This window comes from Dermacentor andersoni, chromosome 5 (genome assembly GCF_023375885.2).
Source record: "Dermacentor andersoni chromosome 5, qqDerAnde1_hic_scaffold, whole genome shotgun sequence".
NCBI lineage: Eukaryota > Metazoa > Arthropoda > Arachnida > Ixodida > Ixodidae > Dermacentor > Dermacentor andersoni.
In genome coordinates, this window is record NC_092818.1 from 132,768,401 (window position 1) to 132,786,034 (window position 17,634).

The 17,634-nt window shown below is 43.8% G+C and overlaps 1 protein-coding gene across 1 annotated transcript in view; it reads left to right on the plus strand.

Annotated features, from left to right (window-relative positions):
* Window positions 1-17,634, plus strand: part of LOC126531184 (transducin beta-like protein 3) — a 35,513-nt gene that overhangs the window by 5,670 nt on the left and 12,209 nt on the right. Inside the window, exons 7-14 of the mRNA XM_050178610.2 lie at window positions 224-299; window positions 381-447; window positions 1,838-2,019; window positions 2,515-2,718; window positions 6,529-6,632; window positions 11,205-11,424; window positions 13,837-13,926; window positions 17,120-17,188. Of these exons, the coding sequence (XP_050034567.1) occupies window positions 224-299; window positions 381-447; window positions 1,838-2,019; window positions 2,515-2,718; window positions 6,529-6,632; window positions 11,205-11,424; window positions 13,837-13,926; window positions 17,120-17,188 (1,012 nt within the window). The remainder of the gene's footprint in view (window positions 1-223; window positions 300-380; window positions 448-1,837; window positions 2,020-2,514; window positions 2,719-6,528; window positions 6,633-11,204; window positions 11,425-13,836; window positions 13,927-17,119; window positions 17,189-17,634) is intronic.

The following is a 17,634-nucleotide window of genomic DNA, read 5'->3' on the forward strand; positions in this document are numbered from 1 at the left end:
ATGTCCCTGGACCTGAGTACATTGTAACCAGTAGTATATGACAAGATATGTTGTCATACTAGAGAGGTAGACTTTTTACGGATACTATTGCCTTTGGAATTTATAGGTACTTTCTAGGGTAACTGAGATTTCTAGCCAAATTTGTTTGTGATCATTTGCAGTTGAGTAATTTCATAGCTGTTTAACCAGTGACCCAAGTATTTCACTATATGTTCACTTGCAGCTCGAGCAGAGACAAAGTTGTTATTCTCTGGGACATTGTTGAGTTGACTTTGCTGAAAACTATACCAGTCTATGAGGTAAGGAAAGCATAGGCCCAGAAGGACTTGTGCCCAGCTGAAAGTTCTTCCAACCAATGCATTTCACTCTCTTGTTTTCAGTCTATCGAGTCTTTGATCATTGTGCCCGACTCTTCTCCAGTCAAGTTCATCACAGCAGGAGAGAAAGGTATTACCATGTAGGGGGGGCACGGTTCATGCTTAAAGGAGTCCTGAACCATCCCTCAGGCTTGGTGAAAAACATAGTCTATGGATAGCATACACTGCTGTGAACATCTCAGCCAAGATTTGCTGTCATATGCAGCATGCAATAGTCGAGGCAAAGGAACAGTGATGTTTGCAGTGAAGCTTACCTCCAGGCACCATGGCAACGCAGCATTTCAATTTCTCCTATATACTCTAACAATGAACCAACTTGAAAATCCATGCTGTAATAGGCTCCCAGAGACTGGCCAGAAACTTCCATTGTATAAAAATAATTTGCAATGGGGCTTAGTGAGGGCCCCTTCAATAAGCCAGAAAAGCCGCAAGAACGAAAGACGGGTGGTGACAACTGTCTTAAAGATCCTGCACCAGCTCCCCATAACATCATGCATTTTGACATCTGCTTGGGCCTAGTCAATTTTTTATCGCTAGAGATGGACTACATTGCTTTCTAACGGAGCCAAAGCCTGAACTTAGTATCTTTCAAGAACTAGCCATTGTACCCCAAATGTGAAAAAATACTTTGATATCTGTTATGTCACACTGACATACTGGTACCGAGGTTTCAGCACGAAATATAGAAAATGGACCTTTGAGTGTCATTTTATTTTTCAACAATTAACCTCTTACCATGAAAATAGAGCTTGAAAGGAATACTTTAGCTGTCTAAACTGATTAAGTGCTTCTATTTTAAGAGCGTATCCCTTTAAAGGATTACTCAAAGAAACTTTTTTTCTCTGTTTTATTGCTTTATTGGAATGCCGTTGACCCAGTAAGTACACTATGGCACCTCAATTTTCCAGAGGGGTAAGAAATGATTGGGCAAGTTGCATTTTATTTGACCAGCTCAAAATGCATGCCAAGTGCAGTATGGCTTCAAACGTGAAAAAGACTCGCCATCAAAACCTGTTGTGCTGGTTCCGTGGTACCAGATATCACTGACGCATACACACACACAGACAATGGCCATGCTGAGAAAAGCTGAGTCAATTCAGCACTCGATAGGACAAGAGAGGAGAGTGTGTCCGCTGTGTTTCCGAGAAGAGTAAATAAATGGAAGGGCCAGTTTGGCAACTTTCGTTGGCAGTCATTGTATGGCTTTCAACCACCGCATTTGCCTTGTTAACAACCTAAAGCATGCAGTAAATGTGAAGAATAAGGGAATCGGAGGGGCTTCATATTTTGTTAATCACAACCATACATGCCACACACAACCATACGGTGAAGCCAGAGAAGGCATAGCGGAATGTAATTGTTATAGTATTAGAATGAAATGCAGTAATTACCAACATGTAAGCTGTATCGGGGACTGTTCACACAACACATTGTCATCAGACTTTTTTGTTGTTGTTCAGGATTACTACGGACATGGAACTTGGACACAGGAGTCTGTGCACGAGAGCAGGACAAGGGGCCCTCTGACGAAGAGGCCATCACACGACTGCTGCTGTGTCCAGAGCGCAATGCTTTAGCTGTTGTTACCTATGATCACAACATAGCTTTGCGGTCCTTGAATAGTTTTGATGTTGAGAGGCAGGTGAGTGGCTCGTGCTTAATTTATAGTTGCAATGCACTGTGAACACTGTAATCATGCTGTCAGTCATCTATCATGATAGTGACATGCTTGGATGTCATGTAATTGGTGGCATGGAGGCTCTAGGTCGATGTCGCTGTAGAAGAATACGAAGGATCCTCTAAGAAAATATGTTCATCTTATCAGAAATTAACAAAAGAGTGCTGATTTTGTCAGAAACTAAACAAAGGTCTTCCTACTTCATCTATCAGAGTATTCAGCTTAACATGCTTTACCTTGAAGGGAGTGTACTATCTTTTTTTTGTATTGGTTATCTTGTGTGGGTTGAAATTCAAGAACGATTATTGCTGTATGAGATTCCATTTGGTTAATTTTCATTTTCATTCAGATACCATAGGCAATTTTCAGTGACCCATAGTTTTTTGTTGGTGGAAGTATAATGCAGTTTTAGTGCTCATCTGCTAATGTACAAATATTTCTTTTCCCCCTGATTTCCAGTTTGTTGGACATAACGACGAGATTTTGGACGTGCGATTTCTAGGCAAAGAGGAACGGTTCCTGGCGGTGGCTACAAACAGCCCCCATGTACGGATATTTGAGCGGGAGACATTCAACTGCCAGCTCCTGAAGGGCCATGCAGACACTGTGGTGGCCCTGGACACATTTGCATCTGATCCCACTCTGCTGGCCACAGTCTCCAAGGTAAGAGCCTGTCTTCTGACAAAAGTGCTCAACCTTTCTGAGCACATATTGACTCTGTAAACTTGTGGCTTAGTTGATGGAGCATTATTTTCAGAAGAGAGAGAGATGAACAGGAAAGGCAGGGAGGTTAACCAGATGTTAATTTCCAGTTTGCTACCCTCCACTGGGACTAAAAAGAGGACAAAGAGGAAAGGGATAAAAAAATGCATACACAGAGACACACACGTGAAGTTGAGGGTTTGGTTCCCTGCTCAGTCATGACTGCTGAATCCTCTTGCCATTCTCTTAGTTGCTTGATGACTGGTGATGGAACCGTTTGACAACATTGATGGCTGACTGCAGTATTAAACCAACCTTACGATGACTAATTTCATGACGAGTAGTCCCAGAGTGAATGGTAATAATCGCTTCAGGCATATGACTTCGTATGTACTGCAATCCTGTAGATTGCTTCCTTTAGCACTTCTCTATTTTAGTTAGTAGGGAAGCCAGGTGTTGAACATTTTTTTATCAAATCTATCCCATATGTAATTACACAGTCGAATCTCAATAAATCAAACTCGAAGGGGCCCGAAAATTTGTTCGAATTAAAAGGAGGACTTGTTCTTAAAGCATTTGAGCACTATAGCACGATACACAAACGGTGCGAGTTGTGCAGTATTACAGCGTGCAAGCACACAGTAAGCGAGGACCACGACACTGCCTGCACCGGCCAATGCTCGCTTTTCGATAACAGCAGAAAACGAAACTTCAGGAAGCGGGCTAAGCAGACGCCGGGCTGGCGGCGCTGGCACGTAGGTTGGCGCCTACAGAGACCGTCGAAGGTTAGAGTGCTGAGAGGGAGTGACAGGGGAGCATACTTGGGAGGAAGGGCAGGAGGGAAGCGGATTTGTTTTCCCACCAGCTTTATGGATGGCGTTAGTTACTTCTGCCACCTAAGACTGCCACCGAAGCAGTGGAGCAGCGGAGTTACCATGGCCAGACTGGGCCTCTGTTGCTGCTTACTGAACTGCGTGCTTTTTCCTTCGTCTGCTGAAAGATCTGCACTATGTTTACGTTCTTCGTCCTGCGTTCCTAGCGTGAGTTATGTCTTATCAATATGACGAAGTCATTGCCACTGATCATAATCGTGTTGGTGTTCTCCCTTCTGTTGGGGCGTCGCTGCATTCAAAAGACAAGGAAAATGAGGTACCGGGTGTCGCCTTCACGTCCTTGTATTCAACGTCTGTCTTGTCATATAGAATTGGATATGGCGCATTGTCTCCAACAATCTTTTCATCAGGAGGTCTCGGTTTATACTCATCATTATAAAAAAATCCAAGCGTGAAGAGACCAAACCCAGCAAACCAAAACAAGCGCAAGCGAGAGCTGACGGGTGCCGACGATAGTGCAAAACAAGTGGTCTGGCTGAACCAGACGCGAGTACAAATAGAGTGGTTGGGCAGGCCCGCATGACGCCAGTTTCCCGCGTGTACGTCACTGTAGGGCATAGAGTTTCCTACAAAAATTACTAGAGGGAACTCTGGTGCTGCAGTCATTGTACCACAATGGGAATTATGGGAAGTACATGGATTTGTCTGATCTTCGTGCTTGTGGATTGAGACGTTCTTGTGGCTTTGTATATTACGCTATACCAATCTTTTTGTCGTAAATTTCAGCGCAATCTATTCTCTTAGAAGTGCAGAAGACGCCGGGAACACGCACAATTTCTATTAATTGCAACAATTGAGCTTGTCCTGGTGGCCAAATCAAAACGTGCCAAGCGTCTTACGGCACTGGCATGCCCGCGATAAATTCTTAAGGGCATTTCATTCGCTTATCGATACATGCGGCCGTGGCTTAATGGTTTCAATATCAGGCTTCTGTGCTAGAGTTCCTGTGTTCGAATCCTGCCTTTGGGCAATGTTAATGATATTTATTTATTTATTTATTATGCAATACACTGTTGAAAATGACGAGTTCAGAAAGTCACAAAGCCGTTTGAAGCCAAAAGGACGAAGTTGAGGCAAATCCATGTACTTCCCATAATTCCCAATGCTGGGACAACCGCTCCCATTGCAGCTCCCGTAGACACTAGCGCCAGAGTTCCCTCTAGTAATTTTTGTAGGAAACTCTATGCTGTAGGGGCCGCTCTCAGTGGCCTTCTCTGCTTGCGGTTTGCTTGCTGCCTAGCTGCAAAAAAATAGGCCCAGGACTGATCCCTTCTGCGGTCTGCGTTTTCCGGTAGTTGGACTAGGGTGGTAGGGGAGCGCAGTTCTTGCATTGTGGTGTGATGCAGAAACAGCAACCTTTTGCCTTTTGAGAGAGAGTAAAATTTCCACATTTTTTTTTTTTTTGCTTTGTGCACGTCGTTGAGGGTTGTCTCCTAAGCATTTCCTCTATAGTAGGGTCAGAGAAATGCTGATCGAAGGCACCATCGCATGATGCTGAGAGTTGTTGGAGCGCAGTATGTTCGAATTAACATTAGCAAATGTTTGCGCATTAGAATTACTAGGCGTTTTCACCTACTGAAATACACATAACTTTTACGGTATCACAGGGTCAGTTCCAATCAAGCGTGTTTGAATTAACGAAAGTCGTCTGTATATCATGATCATCCTAGTGTAGTCTCACTATCATGCCTTTGTAACAAGGTGCCTCACTTTTGGCTGGTGACATATTCAAGTATAAAGCCGTACTGTTGTCCTGTGTCTGCACTTTTCTTGCATGTATACATGCAACCTCCTGTTTAACAGGGCAAATATAGAATACAAGGCTGTGTAAGTTGCTCTATAAACTGCCAATGTATGAACATGCTACACCCTGAGCACAGAGTTCCAAGATAGACTGTGGCCATGGCAGCCATATCTATTTTGATGGAGGTATTATATTTATGTGCACTAAAGTAGCCCAGCTAATAAAAATTAATCTGGTTTTCTATAACATGGTCTCTCTGATAGCCCAGGCATTGCTTTGAAACAATAAATCAAATTAATAAATCAATCAATCCATGAAACAAAAACTGCTAATCGAAATTAATCTGGTGTCCTCCACCATGGTGTCTCTGATAGATCAGGTGTTGCATTTCAAACATTAAACGAAATGAATTACTCAAATATAAGATACGCAAACATTTGTGCGGGGCCTGTTCAGGCATCAGCGTCAATGGAAAGGAAATAAGTGTTTAATAACATACTAAAATTTTATAGGAGTAGATGTGGTAAATAGCATGATTTCACGAGATGTACCGGTATAAATGTTTCGATAGAATGCTTAACATAGGTAATGCTTTGGAGCATTGTAGTATTCGAGAACAAGTTAGGGTTATGAAAATTCATGCATATTTAATAATTAGTTGTCCCACCGTCAAGGCCACCAGAGTTCTGTGATGGGGTGTTTTTGTTTTTTGCACAAATACGTGAATTCTGAAAAATCTTTACATCCTTTCAAACCTATCTTGTTTCCCAACAATAATTGCAAATTTTGCATGCCCTCTAACATACTGCTTCTTGCATCCTTCATTTAACACCCTGAACTCACTAGTACTTCCCTCTCAGGATTGCTACATCACATTGATTTCCACGTGCCATTTGTGGTTCGAGGCTAGTGGTTGCACTGCATTAAAGGAAGGAGGGAAGTGCAGACAAGGTATAGGTGACATGAGGGTGACCAATTAAGTCCCAGAAGGTGCAAGCAAGTCATTCTTAGTATGTGCTTGGAATATAGAATGTTCCATCTCTAAGTGTATCACTACTTTTTTGCATGCTTCATAGTAGGCAGCTACTATAGTAGTTCGAATTGAAACGCACTACTTTTGGCTGGCGATTGCAGGACAACACGGTAAAGTTGTGGAGGCAGCAAGATGATGGCTACATCGAGTGTCTCTTCACAGGAAAGGGGCACACACAAGGGATTGGTGCCGTTGCTTGCTCTCGGTGAGTACAACCATTTGAGGCCATATAAATGAGTGTTTAACAATGCAGTATTTTATTGAAGTAAATCTTAATATTATTGTTAGGGGTGTGGGAATACCAAATAGTACATTTTGGATTGAATATCAAAAAGAAACAAGAAAAAGAAGAAACTGAATATTGAATTGAATATTAGATAAATTTTTACAAATTTAATGCTTGCAAATTTTGGCCAGAAAAATACAGTGCTGCGCATGCTTGAGAGTCCCCTAGTATGGTATACAGGGAAATCTCGGTGACACGATCATGGCTGGTATGAATTTCGGTGTGGTGCGAATTCGTACAATTTCCCGGCTGAAGTGCGCTGTATACTATGAGCCTCATTTCGGATGTCCCGAACGCTCTCCTGCTCCGGTTTGGGTGATACGAATAAGAGAGCCACGACGGCCGTGACCACCGGCGGCAAAGTGGTGAGGAGGCTGCGCCGAGTGGGTCAGCAGGCAGACCGTTCCCGTGTTTGCAGCGTGGGGGGAGACCAGCAGAAGGCAGCGGATAACACAGCGGCAATTGTGCGCACTGTATAGAGTGGAAACGGTCCAGCAAATATATACAGGGTGTTTCAGCTAACTTTAGCCAGTGTTTAAAAATATGCCGATGTACTCTAAGACGATGCAACCAAATGCGTGTTGCTCACTTTTGTATGTAGTGTGTCACATTCTTTTAAAAATTTTGCTTAACTATATAATTAGTCAAGATTAATTGACCAACTTCCGGAGCAACGAAGCTAGGAAACAAATTCTAATTAGAAAGTTTCAAAGTGGTTTGCAAAACGTCGGAATGAACAGTTTCTATCTTTCATCTATTAAGTATCGGTGTTTTTCAGCTTGCTGTGGATGCCTGTAAAATACAAAAAAGACACCACGTAACATGCCCGCTTGCACGTCATGATTGCACTGTTCCCAAGCGTTCCGCATACAACTGAACATAGCATTTAGCCGGGTGTGCTGCCGCTGCGTCTGCTTATCGCATTCGTAAACCGCTGCGAGGGAAGCAGATCACTGGCGTAAATCGCACAGCCAACGCCTTCGTCACTGGCCTGTCGCCTTTTAAGCAGCAGCACGCCCTGCTAGACGCTATGTTCGTTTGTAAGTGGACAGTTTAGGAGCGCTGAATTCACGAAGTGCAAGTTGTTATGTCACGTGATATATTTTTGTATTTCGCAGGCATCCGCAGTGAGCTGAAAAACACTGATACTTAATGCATAGGAAGTTAGAAACTGCCTGATCGGACGTTTTGCTAAGCGCTCTACAACTTTCCAATTATAATCTTTTGCTTAACTTTGTTGCTTCAGAAGTTGGTTAATTAATCTTGACTAATCATCTAATTAAGCAAAATACGAAATACGTATAGCATGGCACACTGCATACAAAAGTGAGCAACATGCATTTGGTTGCGTTGTCTTAGAGTGTATTGGCATATTTTAAAACTGTGGCTAAAATTAGCTGAAACACACTGTATTTATATATGTATAGTGATTTGGAGGAAGGAGAAAAGATGCTATTTTCTGCTACCCGTGAGGGAGCACAGCTCAGTATCAGGAGGAGTGCGAGAGAGGGAGAGAAAAAGAGGTAAGGAGGGGAAGGAAGTACAGTCGAACCCGACTATATCGAACAATTTCTGGACACGGTATAGCCACAATGAGTAGATAGAGCAAAAATTATGTTTACATCGAACAAAAATAGGAGCGACTCCCGATATATAGAATGTCGAGCGGCGGAAAAGTGCCCCCAGAAGTTGGCTTTCCCTCCCGGTTGTGGGGAAACGTGACTGGGTGGCTCCATCCAGCGCGCTCTCCCTACCGCGACCGCGCTGCTTCGGACGAGCCGTCGACGCCCCCCTGCAAAAAATGATCCTGGCCCACCCGCAGCGCTTGCTCAGACAGCCAATCAGAGGCTTTTGTACTCTCGTCGTGCAACATGGCGAAAGTGCGAGTTGTCTCGGTGCTTTTCTGGTCCACTGTGTGTGTGCCTTGTGGGCCTCCTTCCGCAGTGTTGCCATGATGAAGCGGCAGAATTTGCCTTTCATCGTGAAACTCGAAATCATAAATCGGGTCGAACGCGGTGAGAAGTCGGATCTGTCCCCGCAGCGTGAATGATTCTGAGGAACTCTCAGGATGATCTTGAAGAATAAGGGGGAAATTAGGCTAAAGCGGCCAAACTCTCGCCCCAGTGCCCGTGGCACCCGACGCGTGCGCACGGCCGTGTACGAGTGGTTCATCCGAAATTGCTTCAGCCATGCTGGCTTCCGCATGCTCGGTGATGACTGTAAATTCTGGTGAATGCAATGCAGCCGTTGCAGGTGTTGCCGAAACTTCGAGCGAGCTGTCGGAATTTCCGGAAGCTGTTGACGAATCAACGGTGGACGAGTTTGTGAGTGCAAATGATAGTGTCGCGACCACGGGAGAGCCCGAAAATGAAGACTACATTGCCGACATCGTACCGAGCACAAGTGAAAGTGGGCACAATGAGGAAATCAACGACGGTCCTTTGCCTACATCCTCCGAAGTGATTGGTGCGCTCGCACTAGTCCGGTGCTTCTGCGCGAATGCGGAAGGTTGCGGCCTCAGCTGCTCCCGACTCCTTAGACAATGTGGAGAAGTGCGTGCGTCGCAGGCAGCAAAATTGCCCAAGCAGAAAGAAATGCAGGAGTATGTCATGCGAAACTAAGCTAGTTTCACAAATAAAGTGATCTTATAAATGTTATGTGCTTTTATGACATCCAATTATTCAGCATGCTTATATCGAATTATGCTCTATATCGAACTGATCAGCGTTTTTTTGCAAGTTCGATATAGCCAGGTTCGACTGTAGTTTGTCGGAAGGGTCAGCTGTAGCAACATGTCATGGCAGTACACTGCACGAAGTAGGTGGCCGGGGGATCTTCTACAAGGTGGTAAGTCCAGCTGCAGGAGCAAACTTGAGGAAGGCTTGCAATGCTGCTCCAGTGAATGAGTGAGCTGCGACAGCCGTGACTGCTGGCAGCAAAGTGGCGAGGAGGCAGCGCCAAGCACGCTGAGGCGGGACGGCAGGCGGACTGTTTCCTGTTCGCAGTGCAGGGGGAGGCTGGCAGAAGGCAGCCGATAACACAGCTGCCACTGTGCGCTCTGTACAGAGTAAAAATGGTCTGGCACGTCTCGTCTCTCATGAGGCTTGCGCTCTGTGCTGTATCCAGCGTTCTTGCGAAGCTGGTTTTGTTAAGTTTACGTACAACTTCCAGATTTAGCTGCTTGTCGACCTGGTGAAAAGAAAACCCAGAAGGACATCCAGGACTTTTTCTATCATTAATAAATTTCTAAAAATGACTTTCTGGCTCTTTAACATGCTGATTTCATTTATTTTTCGGTGATACTAATTTCGGGTGATACGAATATTTTGCGCAAGCCCTTGAGATTCGTATCCCAATTTAGCACAATCCAATTCATTTGGAAGTTCATGTTATGCAATGTTAATAGTTCATAGCAATGTCAAAAAGGTAGTAGGAAAACACTACATGCGTTATTTTGATAACCGCAGCACTGCTCTTTACGCTGACAAGGTTGTTGGGTGCCCTAGTGGCCCTAGTCTCATTCAGCTTGCGAGCGAAGGTTGCAGCTAGCAACACTAGACTCTCCATAGTTCTCCTCAGTGTCAGCCGCTCTGACATTGCATAAGCCTACTGTCAGTCATGGCTTTAGGCAAGGAGCACCAGCAAAAAAGGTATCTCCAAGTATTTTTAATGCAGTACTGCACCGAAGTGCGAAGCCGGGTATATTGTTGATATGACAGAGCAATGTAGAGCGCAAGTGGCATTTTAGCATCTTGAAAAGGGCAAGAACTTAGTTACACTCGTCCATGTATGATGATACGCTGGGAAACGTCCTCGCAAAATGTTAAAGAAATTCGTTACAATCAAACATACTCTGACAAATTTTTGAGCACCCGCCATGGTTGCCTAGTGGCTTCTGCGTTGCACTGCTAATCATGAGGTTCCGGGATCAAATCCAGGCCGCAGTGGCCACATTTTGATGGGGGGAAGTGCAAAAAAAAAATATCTGTGTACCGTGTATTGGGTGCATGTTTAAGAACTCCAGGTTGTCGAAATTAATCCGGGATATCCCACTACGACATGCCTCATTATCAGATTGTGGTAGTAGCATGTAAAACCGGAAAACTTAATTATAATTTTAAGACTTTTTGTAGGCAAAATTGGCAACAACATAATGCTTGCAAAAGTGAGACCTTGATGTCCATGTGGTCATTTGTAAATCTGTAAATAAAAGTGTAAACAAGCTGTCCATCCGCAGTCACTACTAAGGTTGTGTGTAGTAGCTAGTTGCATGAAGGTGGGGTTTTTTGCTTTCTTTGTTTCTTTTTTCATGTTTTCAAATGTTGACACATTGAGCGTTGCGCTGTGAAAAAAGGAAAGGCGCATTAGTATGTTCCAAAATTGGTGTGTTTGCTGCTAGTGTTCCAGAACAAAACATTGAGATTGATGCTTTCTTTTTCATTGTTGTTGTTTTTACCTTGTTAGTTAATCTTGTTTGATTCATTTTTGCAGCCTTTCAGCCTCATTCCTGGTGACAGGGTCCCAGGACACGACTTTAAAGCTGTGGGCCGTGCCCGAGCGACCAAGGCTGGTTGCCATAGTGGACCCTTGTGCCGGTGCGCCGATAACTTCCCGACTCACAGTCGCCGCACACGAGAAAGACATCAACGGCCTGGCTATTTCACCTAACGACCAACTGATTGCCTCAGCATCGCAGGACAAGACTGCCAAGGTGCTGACTGCTGTTACCAGCTTCGAAGAATACGCTAGCTGTGTGCTGGGAACACTCTAGGTGGTGGCGCTATTGTGTAGCATTTTCATCCAGCCTATAATGTTATAATGTTAACGGTGTGTTTTTACCTATCTTGTGCTTTTGTGTCGTAGATGCTTTGTCCTACGAAGTAGAGGTTTTTGTATGATAGTGAAGGCTACACTTACTGCCCTGCAAACACAGAAAAATCATCCATGTTCTTGTATGTAACTCTGTGTGAATGGGGTATGTTGTTGTGCTTTTGCTGTTGCACATGGAATTGGCCAGCAGTAAGCAGAACAGCAGTTTACGATAGGTAGCGAGGCACTGGAAGTGGTAAGGGAATACATCTACTTAGGACAGGTAGTGACCGCAGATCCGGATCATGAGACTGAAATAATCAGAAGAATAAGAATGGGCTGGGGCGCGTTTGGCAGGCATTTTCAGATCATGAACAGCAGGTTGCCATTATGCCTCAAGAGAAAAGTGTATAATAGCTGTGTCTTACCAGTACTCACGTACGGGGCAGAAACCTGGAGGCTTACGGAAAGGGTTCTACTCAAATTGAGGACGACGCAACAAGCTATGGAAAGAAGAATAATGTGTGTAATGTTAAGGGATAAGAAAAGAGCAGATTGGGTGAAAGAAGAAACGCAAGTTAATGACATCTTAGTTGAAATCAAGAAATGAAATGGGCATGGGCAGGACATGTAATGAGGAGGGAAGATAACCGATGGTCATTAAGGGTTACGGACTGGATTCCAAGGGACGGGAAGCGTAGCAGGGGGTGGCAGAAAGTTAGGTGGGCGGATGAGATTAACAAGTTTGCAGGGACAACATGGCCACAATTTCTACATGACCGAGGTAGTTGGAGAAGTATGGGAGAGGTCTTTGCCCTGCAGTGGGCGTAACCAGGCTGATGATGATGATGATGAAGCAGACCTTCAACCCAAAGCCAACATTTCGGCAAGGTGACTTGCCTTTGTCAAGGCAACAGCTGTCTTCATCAGGGCAGCAGTTGCTCTGAAGACAAGTCCTCTTTTCAAGATGTTGGCTTCAGGATGAGGCTTCCTTGTACAGTGCTCAGTGATCAAAATGCGATACTTGGACAACATGGTGGCCGGTACTCTCTTGCGCCACAGGTGGGCACTGGTGGCACTGAGATGATACATTTCGGTATTACATGAAAGCGAGAATATTTCTGATGCATCGTAACTGCATTTGGCCTGCTCAGTGATCACCCAATGATCACCGGTGGCACAAAAAGCGCCGGCCACCATGCTGTCTGAGTATCATGTTTCAATCGCCGAGCACTGTACATCCACTTTTAATCGATTCAGGACTCCATCTCGGTGACCATAATGTTTTGTATGGCATTGACAAGTTCCATCAAGTTGACACGGACCTCTGTAGCATTGTCAATTACCGTATTTACTCAAATCTAGGCGGCCCCGATTCTAAGCTGATCCCCAAAAGTCTGAAGCCAAAAAAAAAAAAAAAAAAAAGAAGAGTAAGAAAGAAAAAGAGACTTGCCTCAATTGTAGGCTGAACAAAAAAACGAGGACGGTGTTCACAAAATGAAAACAGCATTTATAGAATATGAACATGCCGAGCTCATTCTACGTCGCTGTCTTCCTTATTGCTGTCACCTCCTTATTGCGGCCAGCACACACAAAAAGCATCTCCCGTTGCCCCCTGTCCCGTTGACGGACAGTTTTCTCATTGATGCCGGAGTCCCGCCCAGCGTGAATGTTTGATGATGCCTCCGCAGCTACCACAAATTTTTGTTTGAAAGCGGTAGCATAGTGGCATCACCTGTTTGCTGCAATTACGGTAATGCCATGCCGCACGCCGATATACAGGTCAAAATGGCGGCGTCGCTTGTATACTGCAGTTGGCTACTAGTGTGGCTAGTAGTGGCTGCAATATTTACTTTTCTAGATGGCGCTAGCTGTACATCATACTTATGGATTTCAATTAAAAACTGCATTTCTTAAAAGCATCGAATCTAAGCCGACCCCAATGTACAACCAAGAAAGCGCATATACCAAGGACGTATCGATGAGATCCTGTCATTATTTTTCATAACAGGCTTGAAGTGCACAGTCAAGTGACTTAAGCTTCATCAAATTGTGTTGCATTGGCTGAACTTGTCAGCAGATTCTCATTAAATGTGACAGATTGCGTAATTGTTAAACCTTTAAAATGTTGCAAATGTGCAGTCAAGGGAGGCTGGAATGATATCCAATAATTTGGTAATTAACTATTTTTACTATCTCTCATGAATGCTTGCTGATTTTGTTTGCAAACGAGGCTTTCTCTTGGATGGCGCATTTGCAATGTCCTTTCTTTGTCTGCAATTCCTCAGCTTCTTGTGCCATTGTTCTCCTGCAGTTGTGGAATGCAGATGACCTCAGCCTTCTGGGCACATTCCGTGGACACCGCAGGGGGGTGTGGTGTGCCAGCTTCTCCCCTGTTGATCAGGTTTGTGCATTTTCTTGTAATAGCTGGCTTTTTTTTTTTTTTTTCTAGCGGTATAGCTGCAAGAGTGCTTTCAGCTCTCGACATATTCATAGCTTGCATTCCAAAATTATCTTGCTTCACTGCCTCCGTAGTTGCTTCGGGTTCCTGTGCAGAGTTTGCCTTAGTGTATCTCCAACAGTTGTAACTCTAGTAGCGATAAAGAATTTTAGTGCAAGTCCATTTCTTTAACCTAATGTGACTTCTATTACAAGGCCGCAAGATGTTCATTTGAGCTAGTTTGTAATGCATAACTCTTAGGTTTCTAATGCAGAATTTTTTTCTTGTTTTCCTTTGCATATTTATTCAAAATGCCTGGCATTAAGCTTTATGTGAAAGTTAGCGCTTTTCGCCTATCATATGTTACGTTTGTGTTTCAGTGTCATCTTAAAATTCTGTGCTAAACATTGAAGAGTTGTCAATATCGCAAGTGCTGTCGTCTTTGAAGTATTAGAATAGCATCAACAGATGACATGAAGGAATGGAACTCAAAAGTGATTTTAACTTTAAATGAGCAAATGTGAACAAAACAGTGATATTTTTAAACACGGCTATACTACAGTGGAATCACATTCCTGCTAATTCACACTGATGCTGTGGTACCGTGCTAATTATATGTACGGTTATTACTATAAGATGCCTCTGAATCTAACGCGCACCCAATTTTCATGGGTTCAAAGTAAGAGAATAAAAGTTCACCTGAATGTAACATGCTGCTAATTCATAAAAGAAAAATATAGTGCACCCCCACGTTTGTGATCAGAAAAAACGATACAAGCAGAATTCACCTTTACAGATATACAGCGAAATCTTGATATAACTTGATAATAAACTTCAGGGGACCGCGTCAAAATTTTTGTTATTCTGAAAGGTTGTTATAGCGAAAGCCCCAAAATTAACCATTTCGCCCATCAACCCATCAGTTGTCACTGTATGAACTATCCCCAAAAATGCTGTTGCTATTTTCCATAGATTCCACTGCCACACACCACCGCAGCACCGTATATAGATTGGCGCATACAAAACAGTGCTGATGGCGAGAAATACACTGACAAAGAAGCTCCATGTCGCCTATGAAGTGTACTGTTTCTCTTTGTTTGTTTTTCACATTCCTTGCCATACCGCAACTGTTTCGCTTGAAGTGGGCACCTCAACTATTGAAAGTGCAAGCACATGTAAACGACATCATTTGGAAAGTGCAACCGTGTGGCATCTCCACAAGCACAGAGTTTACATTTCTTCGCGCGTGTAGCTAGTCTGACCTCAGAAAGAAGCGCGAAAGAAAGAGGCATGCGCAGAAAGACGGGAGGAGACGCACCTCCGTTGCTAGGTGACACTTGTCTAGATGGAGCATCCGCTCGCAAAACATAATGTGTCATCACCTCCGTAATAAAAAATTTATAAATGAATAAAATGACCCCTCTTCCACTACTGTGAAGAGGGGTGCAAGTGAAGTTTGGCATCCACATCTCTTCATTGTCGTAACGCCTCGGCTTCGCGTTCCCTCACGGCGAGGTTGGCACGTCGACAATGAGCCCTTTCTCAGGCGAGTTCCCGGCAGCGTTCATGAAATGCTGGCTGTTCTTTGGCCGAAAGCACGATGCGCGGCCTGCTCCCACTGCCGCTCTTTCAATTCAGCCTGCTCTGCGGCAGAACAAACCAAACGCGGCCTCTCCGTCTAACTGCCGCGCCTGAACTAGCGGGAAATAGCGGGCGCAATCACATCCTTCCCTCCTCCGGATGGAAGGGACTCTTTAATTGGCTCATGCTTTATGCTGTGTCTACTTCTTCATGCATATATAACCCTGCTTTAAAGATCGTGTATGATGAACTGACAGTGGCTGAATCGGTTAGCATGGTGGTCTCGCAAACAGGAAGTTGATGGATCGAATCCACAGCCCGACAAGCAATTTTTATTTTCGCATGTCTTGTTGTTTTTTTTGTATGGCAACACCAACATCGATGCCAACATGAGTGAGGCAATACAAGCTTTGCTTGAAAAAAAAGTCCCCTTCCGGTGGTTTTTTTTCCTCCGGCGCATCTCTGGTTTTCTGAATCCATGCTCCGTGGCGTCCGCTTTCTGTGCCTTGTTGCTGCTGTAAAGGATGCACTGAAAATTACAAATCCCCACATTTTGGAATATTAGTTAGTAGTACTGAGGCATTGTTAACATGACACAGAAACTGAATAACGATCATTATTCTGAAATGTTCGGTGTTATGAAGTTTGTACTACTGTAATATTTGTACATTGAAGCTATAAGCAGTCAGCAGGGGATTTCTGAAAAGTTTGTTAATGTGAAATGTTCGTTAATGTGGTAGTAATGAGGTTTCACTCTATATACATTTTTTTAGTGAGCTTTCATAATAAAAGCGGCAAGTTGTCATCACCATTTGCGCTTCATTGACCACAAATATCAAGTACACAGGGGCTGTATTCCCGAGCAATTACTTAAGGTATTACTATCACTTTCGTGAGACTCTGTATTGAACTTGTTGAGGTATGCAGCCGACAGCATACCTGTCACTTTGAGTTGATAATGAACTTGGCGCAGCCCCAGAAATGCTTGTGGCCGATTACGCCGATGTATTCCGTGCCAAGTTGCACAATATCTCGCTGAATTGATGGTATCTCTGGAAGTTATTCACAGAGAACACCACTCTAGATTGTAGTTGAGCACAAAATGAATCAACAGCTACCTTGGCAAAAACGTGCCCTGTCGACATTTTGTGATGTCGATGATGCTGCATCTGATGGCTTTGGTGGTAGGCTGTTGCCAACACCGTGAGTACAGTTTCATATCCGATTGTAAAGGGCAGGCACTTTTCAGACCCATTTTCTGTGACAAAAAGGCGCGTGCTGAATTTGGTAAATACAGTATTTGAATGTGCAAAAACACTTTGTAATTTGAACTCGTGATTTGAACAGACTGCACCCCCAACCATGCTTCCGCCAGCAGTGCACCAACCCATGGGTCTGTCGGACCTGGTAGCATGCCAATCACTGCTGCTGTGAAGTCTGCAAGCACAATAATACAGTCAGCAAACAATTTTCTGGACCTTAATTGTTTCTTGAAATTAGCGATTTTGTTTTGCCAGAAGCTCTTTTTCTGACTTCATTTTCTTGTCCTCTCTGTGCCCCCCCCCCTTTTTTTTAGGTGTTGGCCACATCGTCTGCTGACACAACTATCAAGCTTTGGTCTATTTCCGACTTTTCTTGTGTCAAGGTAATAGCCTTTCACTCTCTTTATCTAAGCCATTGCAGTATTTTTTGTTAGTGTGGTCTTACAGGGACTTTCTTAACTTGGCTAGGCTGCTTCTCTTATGTGCAGTTTGTGCTGCATGTATGATAAATATCCTCTGCAGTACATGAGACAAATATGTTGGTCATAAAACATTGTTAGCTATCAGTATGCCATACTTACCTGCCTCAGTGGCTGCTCTGTTTTGCTTGGGAGCATGGGGCCACAGGTTTGATTAATGGATTCAGCAGCAGTGTCCTGATGTTATTTGGAAGGCAGTAATGATCATGCATGTTAACAAACCAAAATTTCTTAAAATTTGTTAAAAGGTAATCTGGACTGCTTTATATAACTCATCTGTTGCTTTTGGATATGTAATCTCATGGAATCATCACTTGTTTGTATTTCATTAATGTTGTTTAAGGATACCT